This window comes from Bicyclus anynana, chromosome 6 (assembly GCF_947172395.1).
Source record: "Bicyclus anynana chromosome 6, ilBicAnyn1.1, whole genome shotgun sequence".
Classification (NCBI taxonomy): domain Eukaryota; kingdom Metazoa; phylum Arthropoda; class Insecta; order Lepidoptera; family Nymphalidae; genus Bicyclus; species Bicyclus anynana.
The window spans coordinates 6402540-6430044 of record NC_069088.1 but is presented as its reverse complement, the minus strand read 5'-3'; the positions used below and the strand labels follow the sequence as shown (position 1 = coordinate 6430044).

Here is a 27505-nt window from a genome sequence, read left to right as displayed (position 1 = left end):
GTATATTATTTGGTCAATACAATATCAAAATACATACAAAGAGCAACAAAAAACAAAAAAACAGGAATATATAACGCAACAGGTATTTATCTTTTGAAATAACCTCAAAATGGATTCATTAGTGTTACGTTTTACAACTTCGTTACAAAAGGTAACATTGTTACACAAAATAATATTATAAAGTGTATTAAGTAAGACGCCAGTCTAATAAGCGATATACTTTTGTTACACATTTTTTTTCCTTACATTAGGAAGCGCGTTATCGAGTGAGCTGAGGGGTATAAATGTCAAAAGATAAATAGACATGGAAGAAATAATTTGTGGCCCGACGACTCAGTTGATAATGCGCTTGCTGTAGGATAAGTTATTTATTATCTATCTAGATTATTATTTTTACCTGACACCTCAAAATGTGTATTGTCAGACTTAAAGTGTTTTATGTAATTTTCATAAAATTTTCACTGTGACGTCACACAGCCGCTCTAACCATGTTACATAATTAATTATTATCGATTATTAACTTTCTACAAACGCAACCGCTTCGAAAACTAAAAATGAATGAAAATGACATTCGTTATTGATATACCACGTGATCAACCTATCAATCGGATTTGACGTTCTCAAACTTTTTTTAATTTTTGAAGTGGCTATACATGTCTTTAAAATAACCGAATTAAAAACGACCTTCACCCATTTATATATTGGATGTTTTACATAAAATTATAATGTTAAGAAATATGTTGCGAGTAGGGTGCCTTAAAACTATCATTAATGATAGTTAATAATGGTTAATAATGGTTAATAATAGATTGGCCAGGAATTTTTTAAGCAACCTTTAGTACGTTAAAATTAGTACATTATTTCACACTTGCAATATTAACAGATGGGTGAAGGTAGTTTCTAATTGTCTAAGATCCGTATTAGAAACTACCTTCACCCAATAAATAGATGGGTGAAGGTCGTTTCTAATACGGATATTAGACTAAAATAATATACTACATTAAACCAATAAACTAATAAGTTTTCTTCACTGGGATAACAAAATAACCGGCAATGCAGTTTGATAATGTTGCCTTTAAGATGTTGGAGAATAGACTGGGCACTTGCACAATTTTATTCTATTACAGTCGGATGCAATCTTTATGAAGTTTCGGAACAGCAACGCTTGCATCAATCTGCCCAATACACTATTTTAGGAATCACCGGTTACGTAGGGCCGCGGCGGCGGTGCAACACCCCGCGCACGATTTTAACGTACTTTAAGTACAACCTGCGCGAAACTTATTTCGGAGTCGTTATAAAGATTGCATCCGACATACAGGTTAGCTGCAATATTCTATCGATTGTATCAATGTATGTTATATAAAAAGGTACCAGGTAAAAACAATTTACGTACACATTATATTTGCATTAATTTCTACTGGTACGAGTATAATAAATCGATTGCTTACTGAAAATATAAATCGCTAATTAATACAACAGGCCAACAACAATGAACCTATGGGCGACTAACGCCCGAAGGTTCGTTAGGATCATTTAATAAGACCTGACACCAAGAAGCCGCAGAAAATCGACAAATTGTGGCCGAACTGGAAGTATCGCACTCTTTTTAGGCCATCACATTAGGCCGAGGCCTTTGTCTATTTCTCTTCACGAGATTTTCTCTTTGTAGGTCACATGTTAGGCCTACTGGAGTTACAAAAATCACCTTATATAACCTCACAGAACCTCCTTACTAGCTCGCCTTAAATGGAAAGTAGTCATTATAATAAGTAATACGTACGAACGTAGTAGTTAATTCTTTTACTATTCTATATATGTAAAGAAATATTCATACCTCACTCCCACGCTCCTGGCAATAAATCATTATAGCGCTATATAATCCGTATTAGAAACGAGCTTCACCCATCTGTGTAATGGATGAAAAATATTTTGTATCAAAATTAGTATGTTAAAAAATATGTTGCGAGTAGGTTGCCTCAAAAACTCTTCTTTATTAACGATAGTTAATAATAATTTGGCCAGATGTATAGGCAACCATTTTTTTTATTTATTTTTTTCTCTACAAGTTAGCCCTTGACTACAATCTGACTCAAATCGTGATGGTAAGTACTCGCAATGTATTTTTTAATTTACTGAATTTGATATAAAACACTTTTTATCCATTAAACAGATGGGTGAAGGTCGTTTCTAATTCGGATCTTCTACTACTAGTACACACTTAGTTAAGTAACTATTAGCTACTTGAGTATAAAAATAACACATTATTAATATCGTTAATATTTAAAAATTGCTTTATAATGATATGGTCCAGGAGTGTATCGCGAGGTATAATTTAGTTAAGGTATTTCTATATAACAAAAACGTAAATGTTAAACGTGCGTTTACACTGACGAGCAATGTAAACGTGATACAAATAAATTGTTTTCACAAAAGCATTTAATTACCTTAAAAACCAACTGTTTCAAATTTACAATAAATGACACCCATTTTATTTTTTTTATGCTTATACAGTTTTTGGAGGTTTTTATAATTATTCACTAAACGTTATTGGTTTAAATATCAAAATACATTATAGAAAATAAAACGTGTAGGTAGACAAAATTATTATAAAATTATTGTTATTTAAACCACAATAAATATATTATTACTTTTCTAGGAAGTCGTATAATAATTATTACAAATTATGAAGTCTATATCGCATAATAAACAAGTAGACATAAATAGGTCTACAAAAAGGATTAATACAATCTACATAAAAAATACAGACATCTAAAAATTGTAAAGGAACTACTAGAAAATCGCCTAAAATGGATCTATAAAATTTTTAGAGAGAAGATTATTTGACGTGTTCATTCCATATTTACTTAATTGAATTTGAGTGAGTAACTTTATACTTTATCATTATAGCGATAAAGTTTAAAATGAATCACTATTACTACAAAAATACATTCTAAAAACAATGAATAGATTCAGTCATGGTTGTGCTAAAACTCTACACTGAAAGAAAATAATTAAAAATAATTAAATATTGAAGAATTTGAGCATCAACTCAATAACTTTCAAGCAGCAAACCTCAACTCACTCAACAATAATAAAAATACTATTTAGGGTCAGAGCACACATATCAACTCAAGCCGTCCAGTATTCTTTTTATGAAACTCGTTACAGCGAACGGAAAGACGAATCGGAAAGTAATCGCCTCATTTCTTGATAAGCTTACGGCTCGCGCTATATAACATAAAACAGCATTATTCTGAAAGTGCTCAGAAACAGGTTCAATTTTGATGTTGTTTTTTTTTAAATTATATATTTTTTTATGTTATTTGAAATCAGAAACCTATTGGTGCGGGAACAATATGATTTATATTGTTTAAACAATATCTATGCTATTTTTTATAGTAAATAATTAAAAAATACTACCGACTTCAAAAAAACAAACGTATGCAAGAAACTAATAAGCGAAAGAAAACATTATAATATTTATATCTACTGGTCACTTCGAGTGCAGTGCCAGTGGTAAAATTAATGGGTACACAATCATGATTAGATGGGTTATAACTCGTTCCCTATTTTCCTACTCTTAGGGTTCGAATAGTTTTTTTTTTCAAATATACACGTCTTTGGAAAAATAATATCTTTCCAATAAACTAAGAATTATCAAAATCAGACCACTCAATAAAAAGTTATGCTTAGTTTTACATTAAAATTAATGGGTAAACAATAAATCATCCCCCGTTCTGGCCTTTCGTCGCCTGTTTGACGACGAAGCGATGTGATTACGTTCCTTTTCCGATATGATATGTGTGCTATGACCTTTAAACAACAACTAAATCTAAACTATAAATATAAATTTCTATAACTTTATTGTACATAATCGTACCTACTACTAAAATTCATAACATAGAAGCTTTTAACCAAAGCCATGTTCAAAGTGTACTATTTTTTTTAACCTTAAATTAATCTTGAGTTTAATCGGTTGCTTTAAGTATAAATGCTTCCTTTATAAAGTAGAACATTGCTAAAGAACAGAAGAACTTACTACAAGTAAATTCTACTAATCTTAAGTACAAATTTTATAAGTATCATGTAGTTAAGTATAACAGCTATAAAATTTGCGTTATTTAATTATATTTTTAACAAAATTGTCTAAAGGGCCATCTACAAATAAATTACGTTAATTTCGTTATTTTTGACACATCCTTTGTTCCTTGTCTGAAGTCTAATGTTTATTATTTATTTAATTGTGTGATATCACTCCCTTGTGTCACCACACATTCTGCAATTTTAAATCCAGAATATATTCAATTATAATATAATTTCCGAAATTATTTTATTTACATTTAAATCAAATATTGAATAGAATTAACAAAACAAAACAAAGGGCTCTGAATGTTTTTAAATAGGAAACACCAAACTTAGTTTGGTGTTGTAAACGATCGTTAATTTAAGATGGCTCCAAAGAACAATTTAAAACAATTTACGACATAATTACATATTATTCTCAATTAAACTAAACTTTCGCTGTAAAAATAATATCAAGTAGAAATCAATTACAACTAAGTAGGTATATCTAAATCATTTTTACCTGGCATTTACACAATAATACTTGTTTGTTTATTTGTGTTTTGCCTATTAATGAATGCAAGACATTATTTTTAGTCACTTTAAGATAAGGTTAGCATGCGTCAACAATCAACGCAACGAAAAGGAACACAATTTCATTTCTGCCACTATTATGCTAGGCGTCCACTGATCCGCTTTACGGTAGATAAAATCCGTTCGATTCGATCTGTACGATGCGGATCAGTGAAACACATTTGTTTGAATTTATATAAAAAATACCAAAATCCGTTTGAAGCAATGCGAACGATGCCGATATGTGGACGCCTGCCGTTAGTCGGTAAAAATAATTTAGACATAGTACATGAGTAGCAAAACTGTCATTCTGTTTGCTTTACAGACTAAAGGCTTGTAAATGCCAGACCTTCCTCTTTTCATAAAAGCTGAAAGTGTGTTGGCTTTTTTTTATTAATCTACAAGTTAGTTCTTGACTGCAATCTCGCCTGATGATAAGTGATGATGCAATCTACGATGGAAGCGGGCTAACTTGGTAGGAGAAGGATGAAAATCCATACCCCTTTCGGTTTCTACACGACATCGTACCGGAACGCTAAATAGCGGTATGTCTTAGAGCGGTAGAGTGGTAAATAGATACGGCCGACGCCTCCAACCAGCCTTATCTGGACCAATCATGTAAACCTCAATCAGCCCAGCCGGGAATCGAACTCAGGACCTCCATTTTGTAAATCCACGGCGCATAACACTGCACCACGGAGGCTGTCAAGTTAAATACCGTGGGCATCTATGGACCATTGAAACTTGCAAGCTTCTAAAGCCACCATATCTCCATAGCTGCCTACTAGGGGCGATGTTTCCTAACAACCCGATTCCTATCGGATTACCTTTTAAAATTCCACGGGTTTTACGGACGTTTATAATAATACATTTAACGCACGTGGCCAAAACACATGAATGGGTTACCTACTAATTTTCAGACTTCGCTACTGCTGCCTATCATACATTTTTTTTTTGATACGAAATAAGCTCGCGCTTGACCACGATCTCACCTGATGGTAAGTGTAAATGTGGCCTAAGGTGATACGCGCTTGCCTAGAAGATGCCTATTCACTCTCATCTTAAAGATGCCCAAGTTGTAAGAATTAGGAAATACTGACTTCGGGAGAGAGTTCCATACCCTAGCCATACGTATAAGAAACGAAGAGGCAAATCGCTTCGTACGAGTCCTAGGAATGTCAATGACGTAGGGATGGGAACCTACCCGGTGTCTTGCAGTGCGATGGTAAAAAGGTGACGGTGGTACAAGCTCAAATAGCTCTTGTGCACACTCTCCATACATACCAATACTGTATTAGTCAGTTAGTTTACTTAATTTGGTAGGTGACAAATACCTACAGTATTATAAAATGAGGAAAGTCTAGCCAGCACAAGCTCCCGTTTTATTAGTAAAGAGCATTATAAATTCGAATGTTACATAACAACAGTACAGTACAATCATGAAATAATTATAATAGGTACATATAAAATATTGTTTAAGAATTTAAACTTCTAAACTAGATTCCGTTCTAATGTAACAAATAAGTAGCTCAACATATTGTGTCAAATTATCGGAATATATGCAACTGATTTATAAGAAAGTTATGTAAAAAATGATTAAAAATTACCTGGAGTACTTAATCGTGAACATGTCCTTGTTACGTATTCTAAATAAAACCCTACATACGAGTATGTATATGATGAATTCTGATGAAGTCAGAATAAAATGTAATGTGCCTTTTTATTTGTTTAAAACTTTTTTATTGTTAAATATTCTTTCAAAATACATATTACATTTTCCGATATATTCACATTATGTGAACCACTTATTTATTTCTGGATTATATTTTGGGCACAAATTTGAAACTAACGCAACAACCCACTTTTAGGTCCTATAATTACTGCATTTCACCGAGTTATCACATCAATGAATTTCGAATACTTACTGGATTTATTATATTATTATTTAGGCGAGTAAAAACAACAAATATGTCCCATCTCCCGTTCGGTTCACATCCCAACCCCATTATGTATGCAGCGACCTTTATTTAAGAATGCCACTAACAAAATATATAACGAATCGTGATAAATCTCGCACATATAAATAACGATTCATTGATGTATAAGCTCGAGTAGGACACACATATAAAACGACCGTTCAATTCCGTTACCTAATACTACGATATGCCAAAAAATTATAACAATACACTTCGAATGTCTTTTAGATGTCTTTCTACCTACCAGCAATGCTGGATGCAGGTTTCTACTCCACTAAGCACAGGATGTACTATATTTGTACAATCTTGCAGTAACTACAGTACTATATTTGTACAATCTTGCAGTAACAACAGTACCATATTTGTACAATCTTGCAGTAACAACAGTACCATATTTGTACAACCTTGCACTATGTACAGCATGTACTATATTTGTACAAACTTGCAGTAACTACAGTACTATATTTGTACAATCTTGCAGTAACTACAGTACTATATTTGTACAATCTTGCAGTAACTACAGTACTATATTTGTACAACCTTGCAGTAACTACAGTACTATATTTGTACAACCTTGCACTAAGTACAGCATGTACTATGTTTGTGCAACTTTGCACTAAGTATAGCATGTACTATATTTGTACAACCTTGCGTCTCCTGGTAAACGCCAGTGCGTACTCTATGCCCCAAACTACAACGCAGGACATTATCATGGCGTTCTGTACGTGGATGCATATAGCGAAGCTACCAGTGTAGTCTCTCACGTAACCTGAAAATAAATAGAAAGAAATTTAAAATTAGTGGGTGATAGAACACTCAATGTAGCTCTGAAGTAGCATGCTATATCTTTCTTTGTAAAATGACCTTCCCAGAAACTTAGTAATATGGGGAAAAGTCTCTAAAAATCGTACAATACCTCATGGATACCACAAGTATAGTATGATGCTTTAGAGGACAATAATTTAATAATTCAGAAGTTAAAGCCAATAAGATTCAGTACAAATAAATGTAATTTTTTTTAAATATGGCTCAATGTTAAAATCCACAATAAGCCCTACTTAATCCTATTAATTGACACAAAAAAAAACACAAACTCAATGTGTTTTCTTCGACATCTAGACCATGCATACCAAGATTTATACCTTCAAAATAAAGCAAGTATGAAAACGAAAAAACACCTTAATTAATGTCAGGCGTACCATAGTGGTCATATTAATTATAGTAGTAATTGTAATTATTTTAGGCATACCTAGACTAAAAACAATATCTTACCTATAATCGGCCCAATCAGCACAACTAGGACTCCCTTGCTGACCATATGTAGCCCGAAGGCGGCGGGTAGCTTTTCCAATGGACAGTATTCAGATATGGTCAGAGTGAAGTTACTGAGACACATGCCTCGGAAGAACCCGCATATTGACAACCAAATCATCAGAGGAATCCATTCTGTTTGTTCTGCTAGAACTAAAATGTTCAAACAAATATTAATGATACGTTAAAATTATTTACATTAAAGGAACGAGTATTCAAGGTCACTGTTACAAATATAAATAATACTTTAAAATTAATTATTGTAAAGGAATTTTTCAAATATTCAAAGACACTGCTCACAGTGACCTTACTATTCCTCAGAATAACAATAAATATTTTGAAGAAGGGCGAATAATTTTGATAACTCTTTTTTACTCTTACAGCATAAGTACATTGATATGAATTATTCTTTATTTTGAAAAAAGTAATTTAAGATATAATTTTGTGAAGTAGTTGGAAGTTAGTCCAAATACGAATAAAGGACTCTCATCAAGCAACGTCAAATTAGGCCTGTACGATAAGCATACTAAAATGCAACTGTAACCTAATGCTAAGCGTTAGCTAACATAAAGGAAATGAAAAAATCAAGATATTAAGCTCACCTGATCTAGTCACAGCCAAGAAGAAACTGGACACAAAGAACACCATTTTCTTAGTGATGTTGGTCCTGTCAAATATCGGTGGCAACACCAACCGCACGCCAATGTCAGATATGGCGGTGATGGATAAACAAAACGCCGTGTCATTCAAATTGTACCCTAAACTTCTTATAAAGAATGGCGTCAACATCCTAAACTGTAGCTCCCCACTCCAAAACAACGATAGGCCCAATAAAAGATTCAAAAAGGACCAATCTTTTAAAAGATCCAAGTCCATAAGGCTGATGAACTTTTTAAAGAAGCCTTGCTTCTGTTGTTCCTCTACTGGCTGCGTTTTTTTTAATGGCTTCATTTGTAACGCATCTTCGTCTGCTGTCTGGAAAGAATCACTACATTTATTTTGCTTTTCAGCTACAGTATTGCTTAATTAATTAATGCTATTGCAGTAATTTTTTTCTAAAAGTTTAAAGAGTATCACAAAAATTGGTTATTTCTAAAAAAATTAAAGAAAACGGTTTTGAAGGGAAATCCTCTAAATTTTAAAATGAATTTGCTAACTTGAGAAATTGGGCAAAAGGTGGCATTACAATTACATTTTAAAAAACAAAAGGGGAGTTTTACAGAATTTTATTATAATAATAACATCTTCAATAAATTGCCAATTATTTCTCATGCATATGAGATATTTTCTTAAATTACATGTTTTAACTTTGTATCAAAAATTTTTAAATATGTTAAAAATTCAACAACTAGACCAACCTATTTTACAATGTTCATATTATCTAGATTCTTGAATATTACCTACCAATAATAAAAACTAAAAAGTATGCGTGAGCGTGTCCGCAATGTGCGTGCGTCTATAAGCGTGCGTGCACGTAAAATGTATGTATGCGTATAATATGTAAATATATAAAAACCTGTTATTTATACATACTTACATCAAGATACAACTGAAAATAGCTCCCAGTAAAGTCCATATTGGATATATTTGATATCACAGATACTTTTCTCTTCCTCGCCTCCTCGCTCATACTGCCGCTAGAGATAACCCTTTGCATGGCGCCCACCGATGCGGCGGTTGTCAACCCTGTACCCATTTTGGCGTTTATTTCGAACTCCTGCAAGGGTTTGTCACAAGTCTTAGCTCTCGGAAGACCGACGGTCCTCACGGATGGATGGTTCATGTTTCCATGGGAACGCTGTTTGGTGAGCTTCGGCAGAACGCCCCGTGTAACGAGTGGGTTTATCTCGAACTTGTCATCGGCTTCCTCGTCGCTTTCATGTATGCACTCCATTTCCTGCGAACAGAGAAATCTAAAATCGTTTGATGATAATGTAAATTGTAAACATAAAACGGATGATAATGTAATTATTAAACATATTTAGGAATCATTTGTGCCTTGGTATATTTTTAATTCAGTTTGTGATTCGTTTATGTGCATGTTACAATATTTGCATACTTGGAATGCAATTGATCATGGTCGTGGCAATTAATTGCATTCTAAATTTATTTTAATTTTAAACAAGATAAATTGATTCTAAAATAACAGAATTTAAAGAGTAAATTCAGTTTACTTGCTTATTAGAATATGTAATTATTGTATAACTGTTTATCCTTTCATATTTCAGCAATTGCACAGGTGAGTAAGTAATGGTAATTCTATCGCTGCATATTTAATGGTTTTAAATAGAATACATAGGTTATGAAATATTTCTTGCATCAATCAATGAATTTCCAATACAAATGTAAAACAATCGCGAATAACTTTATCCTCTGAAATACACTCAGTAGGTACATCGCTTTTTGTACGATTATTAATTCTAGTCAGTAAAATGACAAGTGCGACAGTCACTGAAATGTCATTTTACTAAAATGACTAATGCAACTGTCATTGAAATGTCATTTTACTGACTGGAATTAATAATCTAAGAACACTGCAGTACAATTCGATTTCCTAACTTATTATAAACAAAAAACATTAAATAAACTAACCTTTACAAGTTGCATCTCACAGTCAATAGGCTCGTCTATGAGATGTCTTTTAACAGGCTGAAGTAGACACGACCCCAACACCGCGTGGAACGCCATACCACCCAGTATCACCACCGTCCATCTAAACCCAAACTCTCCGAGCAGTATTTTGACTAACTGTGGCATGACCATCAACCCAAAACCCGTCCCAGCCATGGACAAACCCACGGCCTGACCACGCTTCTTCGAAAAGTAGTGATTTAGTGATACAAAAGATGATGATGAGGCTAGACCAACTCCAAGTCCTGGAATAGAAGAGTATGCAAAGTTAATTTAATACTTCTTCTGAATCTTATTGCATATTATGTACTAGAACCCGTGTTATTATTTAATTTTTCTTTTAAAGAATATTTAAGTTTCTATGTTTTCTTTTGTTTTCTTTGTTATTGATTTTGTTTTGTTATTGCACAAAACAAAATCAAAAAAAAAAGTATGAAAACATAAATAAAATAGAATAGAGCAACATTTTGCAGAACATTATTTTTTAATTTAAATAAGGATTCCTATGAAATTTTACACATTTTTTAAACCACCATCGCTTACATTCTTGAACTTAACGAAGCTTAGACCTAATTATCATCTAGATCTAAAACAATGCACAAGTAACCTTGATATCAACTAGATTACAATCATTCATGTTCTTGTAATCTATTCGATCCTTCCAATAATTTTCATTAAAAAAATGAGGACAATTGTTTCTGTGTCAAGATTGCATAGTACTTTATATGATCTTATCATATTATGTGTACTTAAATACTTATCAATAATAAAATCTATAGATCTTCTACTTATAAATTATATTTCTAAATAGGTTAATCTTTAACATACTTTGTATATGATCCACGTAAAAATCATAAAAAGTCATGAAAGTAGATAAGAATCAAAACATCCTATAATATAATAGGGGATATAGAACTATAATACAATTTGCTAGACCGCTATGTATGCAAACAAGTTTCTGTAAAATACCTACTGTGCTAGTGACTATTTAAATTAGGTTCTTTTTAGTCGGCCGATATTTTTTTGGCCTTCATAAAACGTGTTTTAAATGCTCACTATGTAAATGATTGTTTAAAATAGGTATATTTAGATAACTACATGACCTTTATTATTTTATTCGTGAACTTCTTTTCTTCTACATTCTAAAAACATTTCAATTCGTAAATTACCAAAACTGTATTTCATTGTAATATCGAAGATATTATATAATTCTTAGACGGAGACAGTTAAGTTCATAGACAAAGAGACCATTCATTCTTCCATTGAATTCCAAAATCCCTTCCTCTGTTAAGAAACGAAACAAGAAAATTGGGAGTCATATCGCGTGCCCTTATAAAGGCACAACAACGGGACAGGAATTGGGTATCATATCGCGTGCCCTTCTATTGGCAAGGGACAACTTTGAAAATTGACAGTTAGCAGTAGACTTTCATGCTATTATTAAATAAATATAAAATAACTTTTCGCTTCAATATTTTGAAAAATAGGATAGGACCTACTGTTGTGTCAGTCACATAAAAATCTAGATCTAATATAATTAATTTACACTGACATTGACTCGCCAATCAGTTGTCTATTTCATTCTCTGTCTACGGTTATTTACTAACTTCCGTACACAGTGCATTGTACTTGATAAGAAAAAGTATTGTTAGCTCAATTGAATTTACGTTATATAAGCGTTGATTAATGCTTAATCCTTTGCAAATTACTTTATTAACAGTTTGTAATTTCTTTATTCTTGGCCGAGACAAATTTACCAACTGTTGTATGGCAGCAGCATGGTTAATTATATTTTTGTTGTTTTCTAAGATGCTCTAACATTTTTATCGATAATTATTTGGTGGTTTGCCAAAATTTAAATTAGACGGCGTAGCCAATTAACCCTTTTATACTAAAATATGTATTAATCTCTTCGTTTTTCAGCGCAAGCGAAAATAGACATTTTGATATACATTTTTATGAAAGACGACTCTAAATAACAATACACGGAAAAATGGACAGTTAATAGTAGTGAATTTTAAGCAAAATTACATCCTTACATTTAAATATAACAAAAAATGTTTTTTAATTTTGTCTGTTTAATATTTATTAATATTTTACTGTACCCCATGCACAGACTTCTGTTATTCTCTATACATTTAGGGGAGGGATCCAATAACTCTAATTAAAAAAATTACTTAAAAAAGTTTTTAAAAAAAGCGCTCCTTTACTATTTATTTCCACTATTTTTTTTCAAACAACAAATGCTTTCATTTGATATCCATATCATGGGGGTGGATTTCAAACAGCCAGTCCGACATCTTGGGGAGGCCGCCATATTGGATTTGTAATGACGTTTCTTAGCTAGTCATGTATTGTCATTAGAACTCAGAGCGTGTGCAAAATTTCATCCTAATCGAAGACCGGGATGTGGGTCAAATTAAGATTCCAATATTTGATTTTCTTACATAAATTGTTACAAGTGAAGCTAATATACTCATAAGCGTGAATAAAAATGAACCTTCGATTCTTACACATATGGAGATTGAGTAAACATCCTTAAGTAATTCTGAGTATAAATTATAGCGTGGGTCACATGACAATACAATACAGTAAAGGATTTTTATCGATTTCATTACTGTCACAACTTAAAAATATAACTTGAGTAACGTCACAACAGAAAGCAATTTATGAAATGTGATATTGTTTACAATTGTAAAAGTATTTATTTTTATTATAGTCGGTACAATATTTCGTAATTAGGTTTCAATATTTTACGACCTTCTGACCCAAACGAAGACGACAGTAAAAGTTATAAGATAAGAATGCCACGCCTTTGAACTAAGATAACCTACTCTGAAGGTAATCAGCAAGTTTTTCTCATTACAAAACCAAGAATACTGTAGGTTTAATAAACAAAGATTACATTGATACAGAGAGTGATAGCCCAGTGGATATGACCTCTGCCTCCGATTTCGGAGGGTGTGGGTTTGAATCCGGTCCGGGGCATGCACCTCCAACTTTTTAGTGGTGTGCGTTTTAAGAAATTAAATCCCAAACGGTGAAGGAAAAACATCGTGAGGAAACCTGCATACCAGAGAATTTTCTGAATTCTCTGCGTGTGTGAAGTTTGCCAATCCGCATTGGGCTAGCGTGGCGAAATATTGGCCTAACCTCTCTCATTCTCAGAGGAGATTCGAGCTCAGCAGTGAGCCGAATATGGGTTGATAATGATGAAGATGACATTGATACAAAATTTAGACAAGTATGAATAATAAAAGAGAAGAAACAAGGTGGACTAAATATATTTTATTAGAAGAGGAACAAAAAAAAATATATAAAATATTAATTTACATATCGATCTCTGTCTCTCTGTTGTTTGTCTGTCTGAACTAATATTATAAAGTTAGGATTTGAATTTTTATTTGTATGTTACGATTTAACTTATATTATATATTATTAATATTAATATATACTAGCGGAGTAGTTCCGCTAGTATATATTAATATTAAAGATATAATAAGAAAAATAAGTTATATAAAATAAAGCCATATGTCCATATACTTAGTTTATTTTGTTGAGATTGCACTCGTGTAGGTACGATAATAAAATATTAAGTTAGTAATTAAAAATACATTCATTAAAAGCTACAATTGATTTATAGGTCCGTAATATTTTTAACGGTGGACTTAGAAGAGGAAATCTTGAATTTTATTAATAAATGCATCGCATCTATTTCCGTTGAATAAGGAAAACAAGTCATGCACACCTGTTTATATGTATTATACAGTTTCAAATAATATACATAATGTTTTTAAAGTGCGATGTATAGCCGTGATAGCCTAATGGATATGACCTCTGCCTCCGATTCCGGAGGGTGTGGGTTCGAATCCGATCCGGGGCATGCACCACCAACTTTTCAGTTGCATTTTAAGAAATTAAATATCACATGTCTGTTTGAGACATGTGATATTTAATTTCGTTTCGTTAGGTGAAGGAAAACATCGTGAGGAAACCTGCACACCAGAGAATTTCTTAATTCTCTGCGTGTGTGAAGTCTGCCAATCCGCATTGGGCCAGCGTGGTGGACTATTGGCCTAAACCCTCTCATTCTGAGAGGAGACTCGAGCTCAGCAGTGAGCCGTATATGGGTTGATAACGACGACGACGACGATTTAAAGTGTAAAGTGTCTACTTTTAGTAAACACATTAATATATTTTTTTATTAATTAAGGAACCTAATACCATACCGTTTTTAGAGTTTAGAACCTAAAATATCGATGCCTAAACCCACTTAGTACCGTTCGGAGTGGCTTTAGGTTCTAACCCACCTTCCTTTTTGGATTTTTGTAGTACCAACTGTGTACACGGGCTTTTCGTACAATTGGAAAGAAAAAATCGTAAAATCGTAAAACGAATTTGGATTATAAAGATAACTACTTAGGTATCTTTATAATCCAAATTCGTTTGGATTTTTAAGATACCTAATTAGGTATCTTAATAATTTGAGCATATAATTGCAAATGAAGTTCTTATAAACTACATTTAAATTGAATTTCCCGCGCATTAATGAACGTCAAAGTATTATCTGTGGTGGCAGCACTTTTTTATTCTATGTTTAGTTTATAATTCATCTGTCAGAAAATTCTCGAAGTTATTTTGTACAAGTGAAGCGTTAACGATTTTATTGGAAATAATTTCGTTCTATTGTAAAAGAATATTTGAAGCAACAGCTTTTAATGTTGTTTCTCTTTACAGGTTTGTAATTATTAGTTGTTTGTACCGTAAAAATAAGTTGTATTTGCAAGAATGACTTGATGTTCAAAACAAATAAATTTCTCTTTACAGAGCAACAACTTTACTTTTGTTTCAATAAGCAGCAATCAGCATATTACATAATTTTACGCACTATAGTACGATTATTAAATTCTAGTCAGTAAAATGACAAGTGTCACTGTCACTGAAATGTCATTTTACTAGTATATTTATTCGCTTTCTCTCCTTAGTCCTAACCCTCCAAAATTATAGTCGGAGAATGAATTCCAGTCAGCAAAATGACAAGTGCAACTGTCACTCGAATGTCACTTGTCATTTTACTGACAGGAATTTGCATTTTACTCATAAAATGACATTCCAGTGACAGTTGCACTTGTCATTTTACTGACAAGAATTTGCATTTTACTCATAAAATGACATTTCAGTGACAGTTGCACATGTCATTTTAATGACTGGATTTTATCCTCCGACTTTAGTTTTGGAGGGTTAGAACTTAGGAGGAAAAGCTAAAAAAATCTGTTTATTACAAAACACTTAACAAAATTAGACCACTGAATATAAATGGCCAATTTAGCTCAAACGAAGTTGTTAAGCAACTAAACGAGAGATTGCATATAAATAGATTATTGAAAGCAGCTGTTAGTTAATAAATCACTATAGACATATAAAAATGACATATTGCCCGATATGGTTACGCGGCAGACGCAGATAAGCACGCGGTAGGTATTTAATCATCGTCAGATAACTGTCGTACTGTCATGTGTGATTTAGAACCTGCAATGGCGAGACCTTCGTCATTAAAATTATATATATTTGTCAGGCCATGCTCGTACCATAGTTTAATACGTTAGGAATACATTCATTATCGTTTTTTTAACAGCTAGACAGCTAATGATGGTAGGTAGACTGTAATCGCTCGGCTAATTTAAAAAAAAATCTGAGGGCATTCCTGAAGTTATAGTGCAAATATTGGAATAACTCTGTATGAATAATATTATTATATAGGTAAGTAGTAATGTTTTCACACATATAATTTGTTTAAATGATTGAATTGAATGATTAAGTGACAACGTCATATAATTCGATGAAGCCAGATGCAAACTCGAAAAAAGATGACGTCATGCGTCGTTCCTTCGCCCTAGGGTTGCCAACTTTTTTTACAAGAAATAAGGTATATCTCGCTCTTTCTTTTGAAAAATGCAACCATTCCATCAGTATTTTCTGACGTCACGTTCAACTATCGTCAGTAAACCGACTTTACAGACAACTGATTTCTTTTTTATTTGCGGGCGATTTCAGTCTATTCTTTCAGTAGCCAAACACGATTTGGGCGCTTCTGTCTACACATTTATATTTAAAGGAAAAACTTCGTGCCGCGCTGTCTAGCAATCTTGCGGTTTCTGGGAGCAGATTACCGTGGTTACGCCACAGTAATATAATATGTGGAAATATGAAAAAAATACATGACTTCACGTCCGGTTCCAGTAAACGGTCAATTATCTGTAACCCACAACTCTCGTTACAATATCATGTTTTTATTTAGTGTCGCCGCACACGGGCCACACGCGACAGCCACAAACGCCGCTACAAGAAGCAAGAAGGGGCCACAAAAGTAGCTGAAGCGGGCGACAGCCACTTGTGGCCAGTGGTCGACGCTTGTGGTCGGTGGCTGCTACTTTTTTAACCCATACCCCATAATATGAAGTATCATAATCGCGCGAGTGGCGTGTTGTGGCCGGTGCGGGCCATAAGAAGCGAACAGAGGCGATTGTAGCGTGTGGCGGCGAGTCCTTATAAAATGTATGAAAACAGGAAATATGCCAGTAGCGGCGTTTTGTGGTTGTAGCCGGTGGCCCGTGTGTGGAAGCCCTTAAACATTAACAATAAGAGTCGATTTCACCACCTTTTGACCACCCTTTTGATGATTTTGCTGTGTCAGACAGTCCGTTTTGTCACTTTCTTAATGTATTTCAAATAATAATACAACATGTGCTTACATTTTTACATATATGTATGTAAAATGACGAGCCGTGTCTCGAAAATAATTTCTGTGGCGAACGGGCGGACGAGAAAGATTTCAAAGAGTAGTCCTTTATCGGTTCCGTTTTGAGAGTTAAAAGTTAAAAAGTGGACCAAGTTAACCTAAGTACACACAGCTTGAAAATTTTGCAAAAGACCCGCGAAAAACTGACGAACCCATGCGACAACGTCACCCAGATCCGACAAAATTCTCTACGTGTACGTTTCACCCCGAAACCGGAGCATCCTCAGGAGATGTTGACTCTACACCGTGAAACGTACGTAGAGAGTATAAATTTTTATCTATTCATGATGAACTTCCGCAAAGTAACGCCTGCTTCAATCCAATATTTAAAAGACCGGAAGAATTTCTACACATGACCACCAAACTTCAAATGGAAGAAGGCACCCAGTCATGGTTCCGTTTGTATTCAGAGGTACCTTAAAAACATATATTTGTTATGTCCTGTACCTACATGGATGCATTTAAACTTTAAAACGCTTGCAACACGGTATAAACGATATTAGAACGTGAACGTCTCCAAAGAACTATTTTATTTTACTGCTCTGTAGCTTTATCGCTGACTTGGGGAGTTTTTATTGCGAAACTTTCTATTTTAAATCACTGTTATCGTCGAGTAACATAACAGACTCCACTATGTCGCTATCCAATGTAATGAAAAACAATATAAAATTTTACTAGTTATTTTTAGTACTGTCCGTTGGTTTAATTCGTAGTTACAGTGATGAAAATTTCAATTAAGAGTCTCATTCAAAGTAAATAAAAAAAAAAATTTTACTTAATATAGAAAAACATCGAATTAGTTACACCGTTTACTTTGAAACGACCGAAGGATCTAGATAAAATTAGATATAATATACCTAATATCGTATTCTTAGAGATTTTTTTTGCTATGCTGCAACCAATGGTGAAACGGTGAATATTAATTCTTGACTTGAGATATGTTACTTAAGTACCTTATAGATATGTTACTTAAGTGCCCGGAATTTACTCCACTGAGCAGTGGAGTAAATTCCGAGGGAGTCCGGGGCATGCACCTTCAACTTTTCAGTAGTGTGCATTTTAAGAAATTAAATATCACGTGTCTCAAACAGTGACGGAAAATCATTGTGAGGAAATCTGCAACCAGAGAATTTTCTTAATGCTTGCTCTGCGTGTGTTAAATCTGCCAATCCGCATTGGGCCAGCGTGATTGGACGTGGACTATTGGCCTAACCCCTCTCATTCTGATAAGAGACTCGAGCTAAGCAGTGAGCCCCGATTAGGGGTTAATAATTATGATGATGAGTCATTTACCGCATAGTAGACTTCTCGAGTAGAAAGCCCCTTAATATCTTAATGAATGCTCACTATCTATTACTACTAAATTGCATATTTTAAAACAAACCTACCTCCTAATATACTATACGTGGCCAGTATATGAGCCATGCTGTTCGCTGGTGCGGTGAAGAGAAGTCCAAGGGCACATATCATGGAGCCCACGAAGCAAACCTTTCTGTATGAAAAGGTTTTTATGACGGGGCCCACGAAGAAACCGGAAAAGTTGACCACGGAGTCGAGAGTACTGGCGATGACTGCAGCACCAGTTGTCTGGACGCCCAGGTCTTCTAGCAGGTCTTTGAAGAGAAGACCAAAGGACGGCTCTAGGGATCGTGTTGAAAACTGGAAGTAAAAAAGAAAAAATATTGTTATTTTTATTATTTCGCAGTTTCGTCCGCGTAGTTCTCGTTCCTGTCGAAATAGACCAGGTGCTGTGAGGTTTTGAGTGTGCACAATTCGAGGACCGCGTTTTGCTTACAGTTTTGGACTCAGAAAAGCATGCAGATTACGATTCTACATGTTGCCTGGAGTTTTGTTGGTCCATACTTTTGTTATACACTACCCTCTTTAGTGTCGAGGGTATGGACTAAACAATTTTTTTTTATTATCACACTTATAGTCAATATATTTTTTAAAAAAAACGTATCACTCCTAAACTACTGGATGAATTCAACTGAAACTTGGCACGATTTGAGTTCATATTAGAAAGGTGTCATCGAGAATAAAGAGGTAAAATATTGTGAAAAATTATACATAATATGGGTATGTTCCATAAACTATTTAAATATATATAAAAGAGTAAGGTCACTCACGCATCACGGAATTTTAAAAATCGCTTGTAAAAGATGAAATTAGGCAGGGAAGTAGTTTATACTTAGTAGAAGTCCGCTAAGAACGAGCTAAGGGAGGACGAAGTCGCGGGCGTCCGCTAGTTAGAAATATAGAAAACAAATCCAAAAAGCATGTGATCGCTAGATAGTATGTAGCTCCTACAAATAATCGTTCATTATAGATGAAGAGCCAGCGGCAGCCAGACCTTTGTCATTTTACAAACGCTGAAAGTTTGTGAGCTCATGCTCCTAGTCAATGGCATGCATCATAGATGCAAAAATGCACACTCTAAGGACTGGATTGGAACCTGAACTGAGGAAGAAATTTGCTATTTTGTACGATTTGTACGTATAGTGCATACTCTAGTTAATACCCTTGTGCGCCACTGAAGTAAATGGTTTGGAATTTGAACCATGGTTACCTTGGGAGGTAGCAAGTTGAATTGAGATATTATTTCTCATATTATGCCGAAGAAAATATATAAAAAAAATACAGTTTATACTTAGATCTGAGGGTCTGGATACTTGAAACCTGATTTTCGATCCACGACTCGGCCAATTGAGGTTTTCTTAATTGGTATGGTGGGAGGCTTCGGCCGTGGCTATTTACCACTCTAACGGCAAAGACGTTCCGGTACGATGTCGTGTAGCAAAAGGGGTGTAGATTTTCATCCTACTTCTAACAAGTCAGCCCGCTTCCATCTTAGATTGCATCACTGACCATCAGATGAGATTGTAGTCAAGGGGTAACTTGTTAAATAAAAAAAAATCTATCAAAGTAACTACGGTCCGAACTCCATAAGTGACTACCGCACTTACCTATTACTATTATAGTAAAGGAGCATGAGCTGATTTTTGGCTTTCATACAATGCCGAAGGTCTGGCTGTACCTGCCTCTTAGTCTATTATTACTGTTAGCCAAGGACTAGTTGAGATAAGTCACATGGATGCTGCACTCTGCTCTCTTAATCTAAATGTATTGTGAAATTCGACGTTGATCTAGTGCAGGAATGGCAAACCTTTTTATTCACATTTTTTTTTTTTTATAAAAATGTTATTTATTTAGCACTTAGGTTTATGTAGCAATCTTGATATTGACTGTTATGTGACGATTTATCTAAGATACGAGTAGTAGCGGGTTCACTTGAGAGTTTATTCAACTCATACTCAAAGATTTGTACCAGAACCTTAAATCGCTTTACCGCGTTTGCCAGACCAGACCAGACTTAAGTCAAATAAAATTTAAAAATGCAACATCAACTGACCTGAGCTAGAAGTCCCGAGTTTTATTTCTTAAACTCGGGACTTCTTTGTTAAATAACATGTTTTATGTTGAACTGTAGCAGGCTTCATTTCAATATACATTTTGTAAAATACTTAATAAAAAAATATGAAAAAAATGGGGTCGTCAACGTAAAATATTGTTGCACTCTGAGCTCTGAAGTTTTGTTTTATCTTCTTGTGGAACAGGAAAATCCTTATGGACATTCCTTTTAGAAAGAGTCAGTTAAAGTCTCTAAAAAATTACAAAGACATTTGCCTTAAATTTTATCCTCTCTTTTATTATTTCTCTCTCTCCCCATTTATATCATTATTTAAAATAACAAACATTTTATATTTTAAAATTATTAACTTATCTTTTCCTTTATATCACTGATTCCATAGCTTGTTTTGAAAAATGTTTTCTTTCAAGAAGAAGATGAAATCAAAGTCAAAGTCAAAATTTATTTATTTCAAATAGACTTAGTTTATAAGCTCCTTCGAAACGTCAGGTAATAATATTAAACTTAAGATCATTATCTTGATAATACATTAATGTGATAATACGAAAACTTAAAATTAAAGTTACGTTAGTCAAACGCGCCTTGGTCCGAGAAGAGCCAACAACAAACTCAGCCACGTTTATCCTTTTTTAGTTTATCACCATTTAGGTATATAAGTAGTCTGTCATGTAATACATTTCATTTCCAAACAATAGGGAGGATGACTAGGTTTGAATATATTGATTTTTATGACACATTCGGGTAAATAAGGTCAATGTTAACTGATTTATACATAAAAAGCAAAGATTGTCTGGATATTTGCATAATAAATAAAATTATAAAATTTCAAAATCTATTGAATTTTTTTATCGTAATTAGATGAAAATTCATACAGTTTTAGCTTCCTTACATTAAATGTGACATTTTTCAATAAATGAACTATAAACATAACAAAGATATTAGTAGTTTGAACGCCGCACGATCAGCGAGCCAACGACGTCACTAAATCGTGCCATTTTGTATGGAGCGTTTTTCAGGAATCCGCGGCAGCGAAAGTAATGATCGCAGATACCCTGTTACTTTTACAAAATTGGTTTGCTATTAGTATACTCTTAATTTATATACAATTTAAAAAACTGTCATCATCCCTATTTTGTCGTTTACGTAATCACTAACACTATAATACGACTTTTCTATAAACTTACGTTTTAATGAATTCATCTAATGCTAATCGTGTTGCTTACTCCATCACGGATATACGAGTAGTTCCTCAATAAGAAATGGTTCAGTCCATTGACCGATCGTAAAAGCGTAGAAAAAGCACGTTACACATGTTTCAAATGCGTCGCTCATAAAAGAAGGCATTCGTAATTGTTCGCGAAATGAAATTTTCATTACTCACAAAAAATAATAACTTTTCAAAACAGTAGGCATAGAGACTGAACAGTTACCAGTATGGCGATATCCTACATACTAACGCGGTAGAATGTGGATGTATGTGTGGATGTTTGTTACGCTTTAACGCCGCTACTTCTGAAGTGACTTGACTGAAGTTTGGAATGGCATTAGAAATCAATTTCTATTTCAAATTTGGAAATTTTTGGATTAACACATAGGCTTACTCTTCATCCCGGAAAAATCTATAGTTGCGTCGCAAAGTTACGTAGCGATTTTTTGTGTCCTCGAAATATTACGGTACTACCAGCTTTTTGCGAACGTATCACCACTCAACAAAAAACAAGTACTACGCATATCTTTCTCCATGGGTCGAAGTCTCAAGTTAATATTATAATAAAGAGGTAAAGTTTATGGTGTTGTAGTAGGGGGTAATCTCTGGATCTACTGAACCGATTTTGAAAATTCTTTTACCACTAGAAAGCCACATAATTTGTGAGTATCATAATATTTTATCCCGTATTCTCACGGAAGCGGACACTACGCGAGTGAAACCGCGGGGCACCGGGAGGTTTTTTAAATAAAGAATAGCATTATATGAGCCGACGCTGAATAATATCCGAAGGCGTTTAAAATGGAAAAGAGTGTTGTACCACCAATAGTAATAATTAATTCAGATCAAGGTTGGCCTATAAGGTAAAGGCTACCTAAATGTTCACATACTATCTTAATATATAAATGCGAAAAGTAATACATCACGAAATCTCGAAAACTGCTTTATGTACAAAGATGAAATTTGACAGGGAAGTAGTTTATAGTTAGTAGGTATCCGCTAAGAACGGATTTTGCGATAGGGCCGGATTAATGAGGTCTAAGGGCGGACGAAGTCGCGGGCATCCGCTAGTATTTTTATAATGGTTTTCCACACTTGTGATGTTTGTACCACAAATCCAATCCCTGTTTTTCCGCCTTTACATATTTACCTGAATAAACAACGCATGTAGCAATTCGTTGATCACAAAATCTAAAATAAATTGTTTTAATTAATTTCAATTCAATTCATTTATTTCTTATATGTGTCGAAAACATAAACATTTGCCATTTGATAAGCCAGATTAACTATTACGAGTATTACGCGTACACCTATGACCTCTATGAAATACAAATAGTATAGATAATAATGAATAGGCAATTAATAAATTATACTAGTAGGCATAATGCTGAACGATAAATATTTAAGCCTCACATCACATTGGAATATGGATTTTATACCAAGTTTTAACCATCAACTCAACTTAGTCTATACCCAGAGGCACATATTAATGTGGGCGGATAATTGTACCTCTGAGTATATTATCATCATCACCATCATCATCATCATCATCATTTTCAGCCAATGGACGTCCACTGCTGGACATAGGCCTCTTGCATGGACCTCCAAGCATAACGATCTCGAGCCGCCAGCATCCAGCGGTTTCCTGCAATCCGCTTGATGTCCTCGGTCCATCCCTTGCCACTTCAGCTTCGCGAATCGCTGAGCTATGTCGGTGACTTTGGTTCGTCTACGGATCTCCTCATTTTTGATTCGATCACGCAGAGAAACTCCAAGCATAGATCGCTCCATCGCCCGCTGAGTGATTTTGAGCCTTCTAATGAGGCCCATAGTATATTATACTGCATGACAACCAACATGGCTCACAAACTGAGCTATTCGCTAACGTCTTTAGAAAATGGAAGCCACCAAACTCGGTTTTCATAGAATATATTATGTACTAAGACAACCAAATATTATTTTTGTATCACTCAATGGGATTGCAATGTCTAGCAGAACAACCAAAGTCACCGACATAGGTCAGCGAGTCGCGACGTTGAAGTGGCAATGGGCAGGCAGGCACATAGTTCGAAGAGATGGAACGTTTTGGTCCCAACGTGCTGGAATCGCGACCCCGCACCGGAAAGCGCAGTGTTGGTCGACCCCCTGCTAGATAGACCGAGGACATCAAGCGGGTTGCAGGGAGCCGCTGGATGCTGGCGTGATGTTTGGAAATCAATACAAGACGCCTATGTCCAGCAGTGGACGTCCATAGGCTGATAATGATGATGATAATCACACGGTTGCATTTTTGAAAAGTCAAAAAACCACGGAATTAAAAAGTCTCCTATGTTGTGAAAAAAACAGTGAAATTTCTGTGGTGAAAACATTGAAAACACCACCACCATTTCGGAAAACTTGGCGAAGCCTCAGTGCATAGTTTTCTATATAATAATTTAATTATGATGCACGGAACCCAATTCTTTATTATATTATAGATAGTATAAGATAAATACTACTTAAGTGTATGCATTGTTATGATATGAATAAAGATTAGTTGAAGTGCCCGATATCCTCCGTCAACAACAGAATCTAATTTAACACTACTTTATACAGGGTGCTGGGGAGTATTTTCCATAACTTTAAGGTATTGATTCAATTACAGGAACCGAACTTCATAACTAATATCTTATTAACTAAAAAAAAAGTGTTTGTATGAAACAAAGTAATTCAAATAATTCCGACAAATAATGTATAACACACGCCTTCATATATCTATCACTAGCTGACGCCGCACGGTTTCACCCGCGTGGTTCCCGTTCCTGTAGGAATACAGGGATAATATATGGGCTTCCTTTCTTCCTCGATAAATGGACTATCTAAAACTGAAAGAATTTTTCAAATCGGATCAGTAGTTCCAGAGATTAGCGTGTTCAATTAAACAAACAATCTATTTAGCTTTATAATATTAGTATAGATTTTAAAATACGTAAAACAATATGACAATAAGGCGACGTCATTATTTATAAAGATACGTATAAGGGACACATTTTAAGATCTATTTACAAAAGAAGTATTATTTACTCCGAAAATATTCATTTTAGACCACATATGTTCATTGAACGTTATGAATTAATTTTTTTTTAAAGAAATATGTATACTCCCGAGCAACCTGTATATTCTAATTTAACCTCATTATTATTAAGCTTGTTTAAAACAAACTGATGCTATCTACTTTATCCCGTTTATTACTTTCATCATCATTTCATATTAAATGATTATACTCGTAATTTTATAATAGTCGTTTACATAATAGCTACCAGTACAGAGATCGTAATCCGACCGTAATTTATAGTTTGAAGGTTAGAGTAACGTTTTTTGTTGCATATTGTTACCATAGTTCGTGCAATTTAGCATGGTGCGGGTGACAATTCGTTTCACTCTTGAAAGTTTGCCGCAATTCACGATAATAGTACATTATAAACGTCATACAGGCAACTATCATCCGCACCATGCTACAGCGCACATAGTATGCAGCATGCCCGTGACTTCGTCAAAAAGCCTTCTGGCTGGATGTATTCTTTGCACCATTTCACATAGGTAGGTATGAATTGTATAAATATACAGCTTTATAGTTTAGGAAATGTTTCGAAACTTCTGGACATATTTAAAAAATCTTTGGAAACTACATTATCAGCGAGCAACACAGGCTATATTTTATCCCCGTTTTTCCATGGGGATGGGAACGGTTGAAAACGCGGAGATATGTTAGTGATAGATAAAACTTTTAAGCTAAGTTAAACCGCGTATCTAATTTTATGGAATTTTCAATCGATGTTCGGCATACATCTCTCTTATAATGGTGGTAAGTACCATATTTAGATTCAAGGTCACTTCTAGGATATTAATAGCAGCGGTAACAAAATGAATACATTTAAACAAGTTTTCGAAGTTACGTAATATGTTTGCCCCGGTAGTCCATTATTCCGTGTTTCGTTATGATCAGTCCATTTGAATGCATCACACGAAAAATGTCGATTGATGTTTATGTTTTTGGTCCAGAAGTATCAATCGAATTTAAAAACTAGGTACTTAATAAAACAAGCTGTTATTTGAGCTGACGATTCTATGTTCATCACTGGATATCAGTCAGCTGTTAAAGCCTTAATAGCTAAACAGTAAGAGCGTACGGACTCATCACCAAGGGGTGGTGGTCCGATCCCCGCCCCGTGGGTCTATTGTTGCACCCACTCCTTCTGAAACTTTGAAGCTAAGATTCTCAAATATGCCTAAACGTTGTCTGGAAGAAAACCCTACTAAACACAGAACGTAAAGCACTTAAGCTGTTACTGAATTGCATCACACCACATTTATTTTATGTTATGTTATGTATATCCCAAGGTGCTGGAGGCGACCCCGCAGTGTTGGTCGACCAGGTGAACTGACGCCATCAAACGAGTCGCAGGGATTCACTGAATGCAGGCGGCTGGGAATCGTGATGTTTGGAAGTGTCTACGAAAGGTCTATGTCCTGCAGTGGACGTCCATCGGCTGGTGATGATTGATTGATATGTATGTGACCTACAAACTTGTATCATAAATTAACAAATTATTGAAAATATTTTTTCTCTAATGATTGTGTCATTGTGATATGCTCCTCTAATTGGCCTGCAGTAACGTGACCGAAGGTTTGTGCGGGCACAGAAGCTTTGTCGATCTTAAGGGCTAGAAGACCGTTGGACACGAAACATTTGTCTGTCCTTTACGCGACTCGGACTTTGAATAAGCGAACGGGTGTTACTATACGGAAGATCATGATAGTGCACAAAGCGAAATGACCATGAAATTGAATATTTCTTTGTGAGCATTCGACTATTGTATACGGATTTAGGATTTGGCAGAAAATTGATACACTAATTTCTTGTTCATTGTGCTACGTTATAAACTGTCAGTTCTTTGTTACCTACGGCTAAAGGACCGGAATCAAACCAAACTAAAATAGATTAGAGGACCAACATATGAACTTTTATCACGAAAATCTTGCGCGTGGCGGCCGGCGGCAGGATCTTCTCCGTGCCTTTACTGTTCTCTACCGTTATGTTGCCATTACTTACATTAACCAAGCTCACTCCCAGACACACCATCCACGCCCAGCCGCCGTCCGGCGCCACCTTGCGCGTGGCGGCCGGCGGCAGGATCTTCTCCGTGCCTTTGCTCTTCTCCACCGTCATGTTGCCATTACTTACATTAACCAAGCTCACTCCCAGACACACACACCATCCACGCCCAGCCGCCGTCCGGCGCCACCTTGCGCGTGGCGGCCGGCGGCAGGATCTTCTCCGTGCCTTTGCTGTTCTCTACCGTTATGTTGCCATTACTTACATTAACCAAGCTCACTCCCAGACACACACACCATCCACGCCCAGCCGCCGTCCGGCGCCACCTTGCGCGTGGCGGCCGGCGGCAGTATCTCCGTGCCTTTGCTGTTCTCTACCGTCATGTTGCCATTACTTACATTAACCAAGCTCACTCCCA

The 27505-nt window shown here is 34.9% G+C and overlaps 1 protein-coding gene across 1 annotated transcript; it reads right to left on the bottom strand.

Annotated features, from left to right (window-relative positions):
* Positions 1–151: 151 nt before the first annotated feature.
* On the bottom strand, positions 152–27229 carry LOC112045986 (uncharacterized). The gene is made up of 7 exons (XM_052881951.1): positions 27085–27229; positions 18744–19014; positions 10518–10801; positions 9463–9822; positions 8528–8900; positions 7887–8078; positions 152–7383 (listed from the first exon to the last, which is right to left on the bottom strand). The coding sequence occupies exons 1-7, from the start codon at positions 27199–27201 to the stop codon at positions 7247–7249; spliced, it is 1734 nt and encodes a 577-aa protein (XP_052737911.1). The 5' UTR covers positions 27202–27229; the 3' UTR covers positions 152–7246.
* Between the last annotated feature and the right edge of the window lie 276 nt (positions 27230–27505).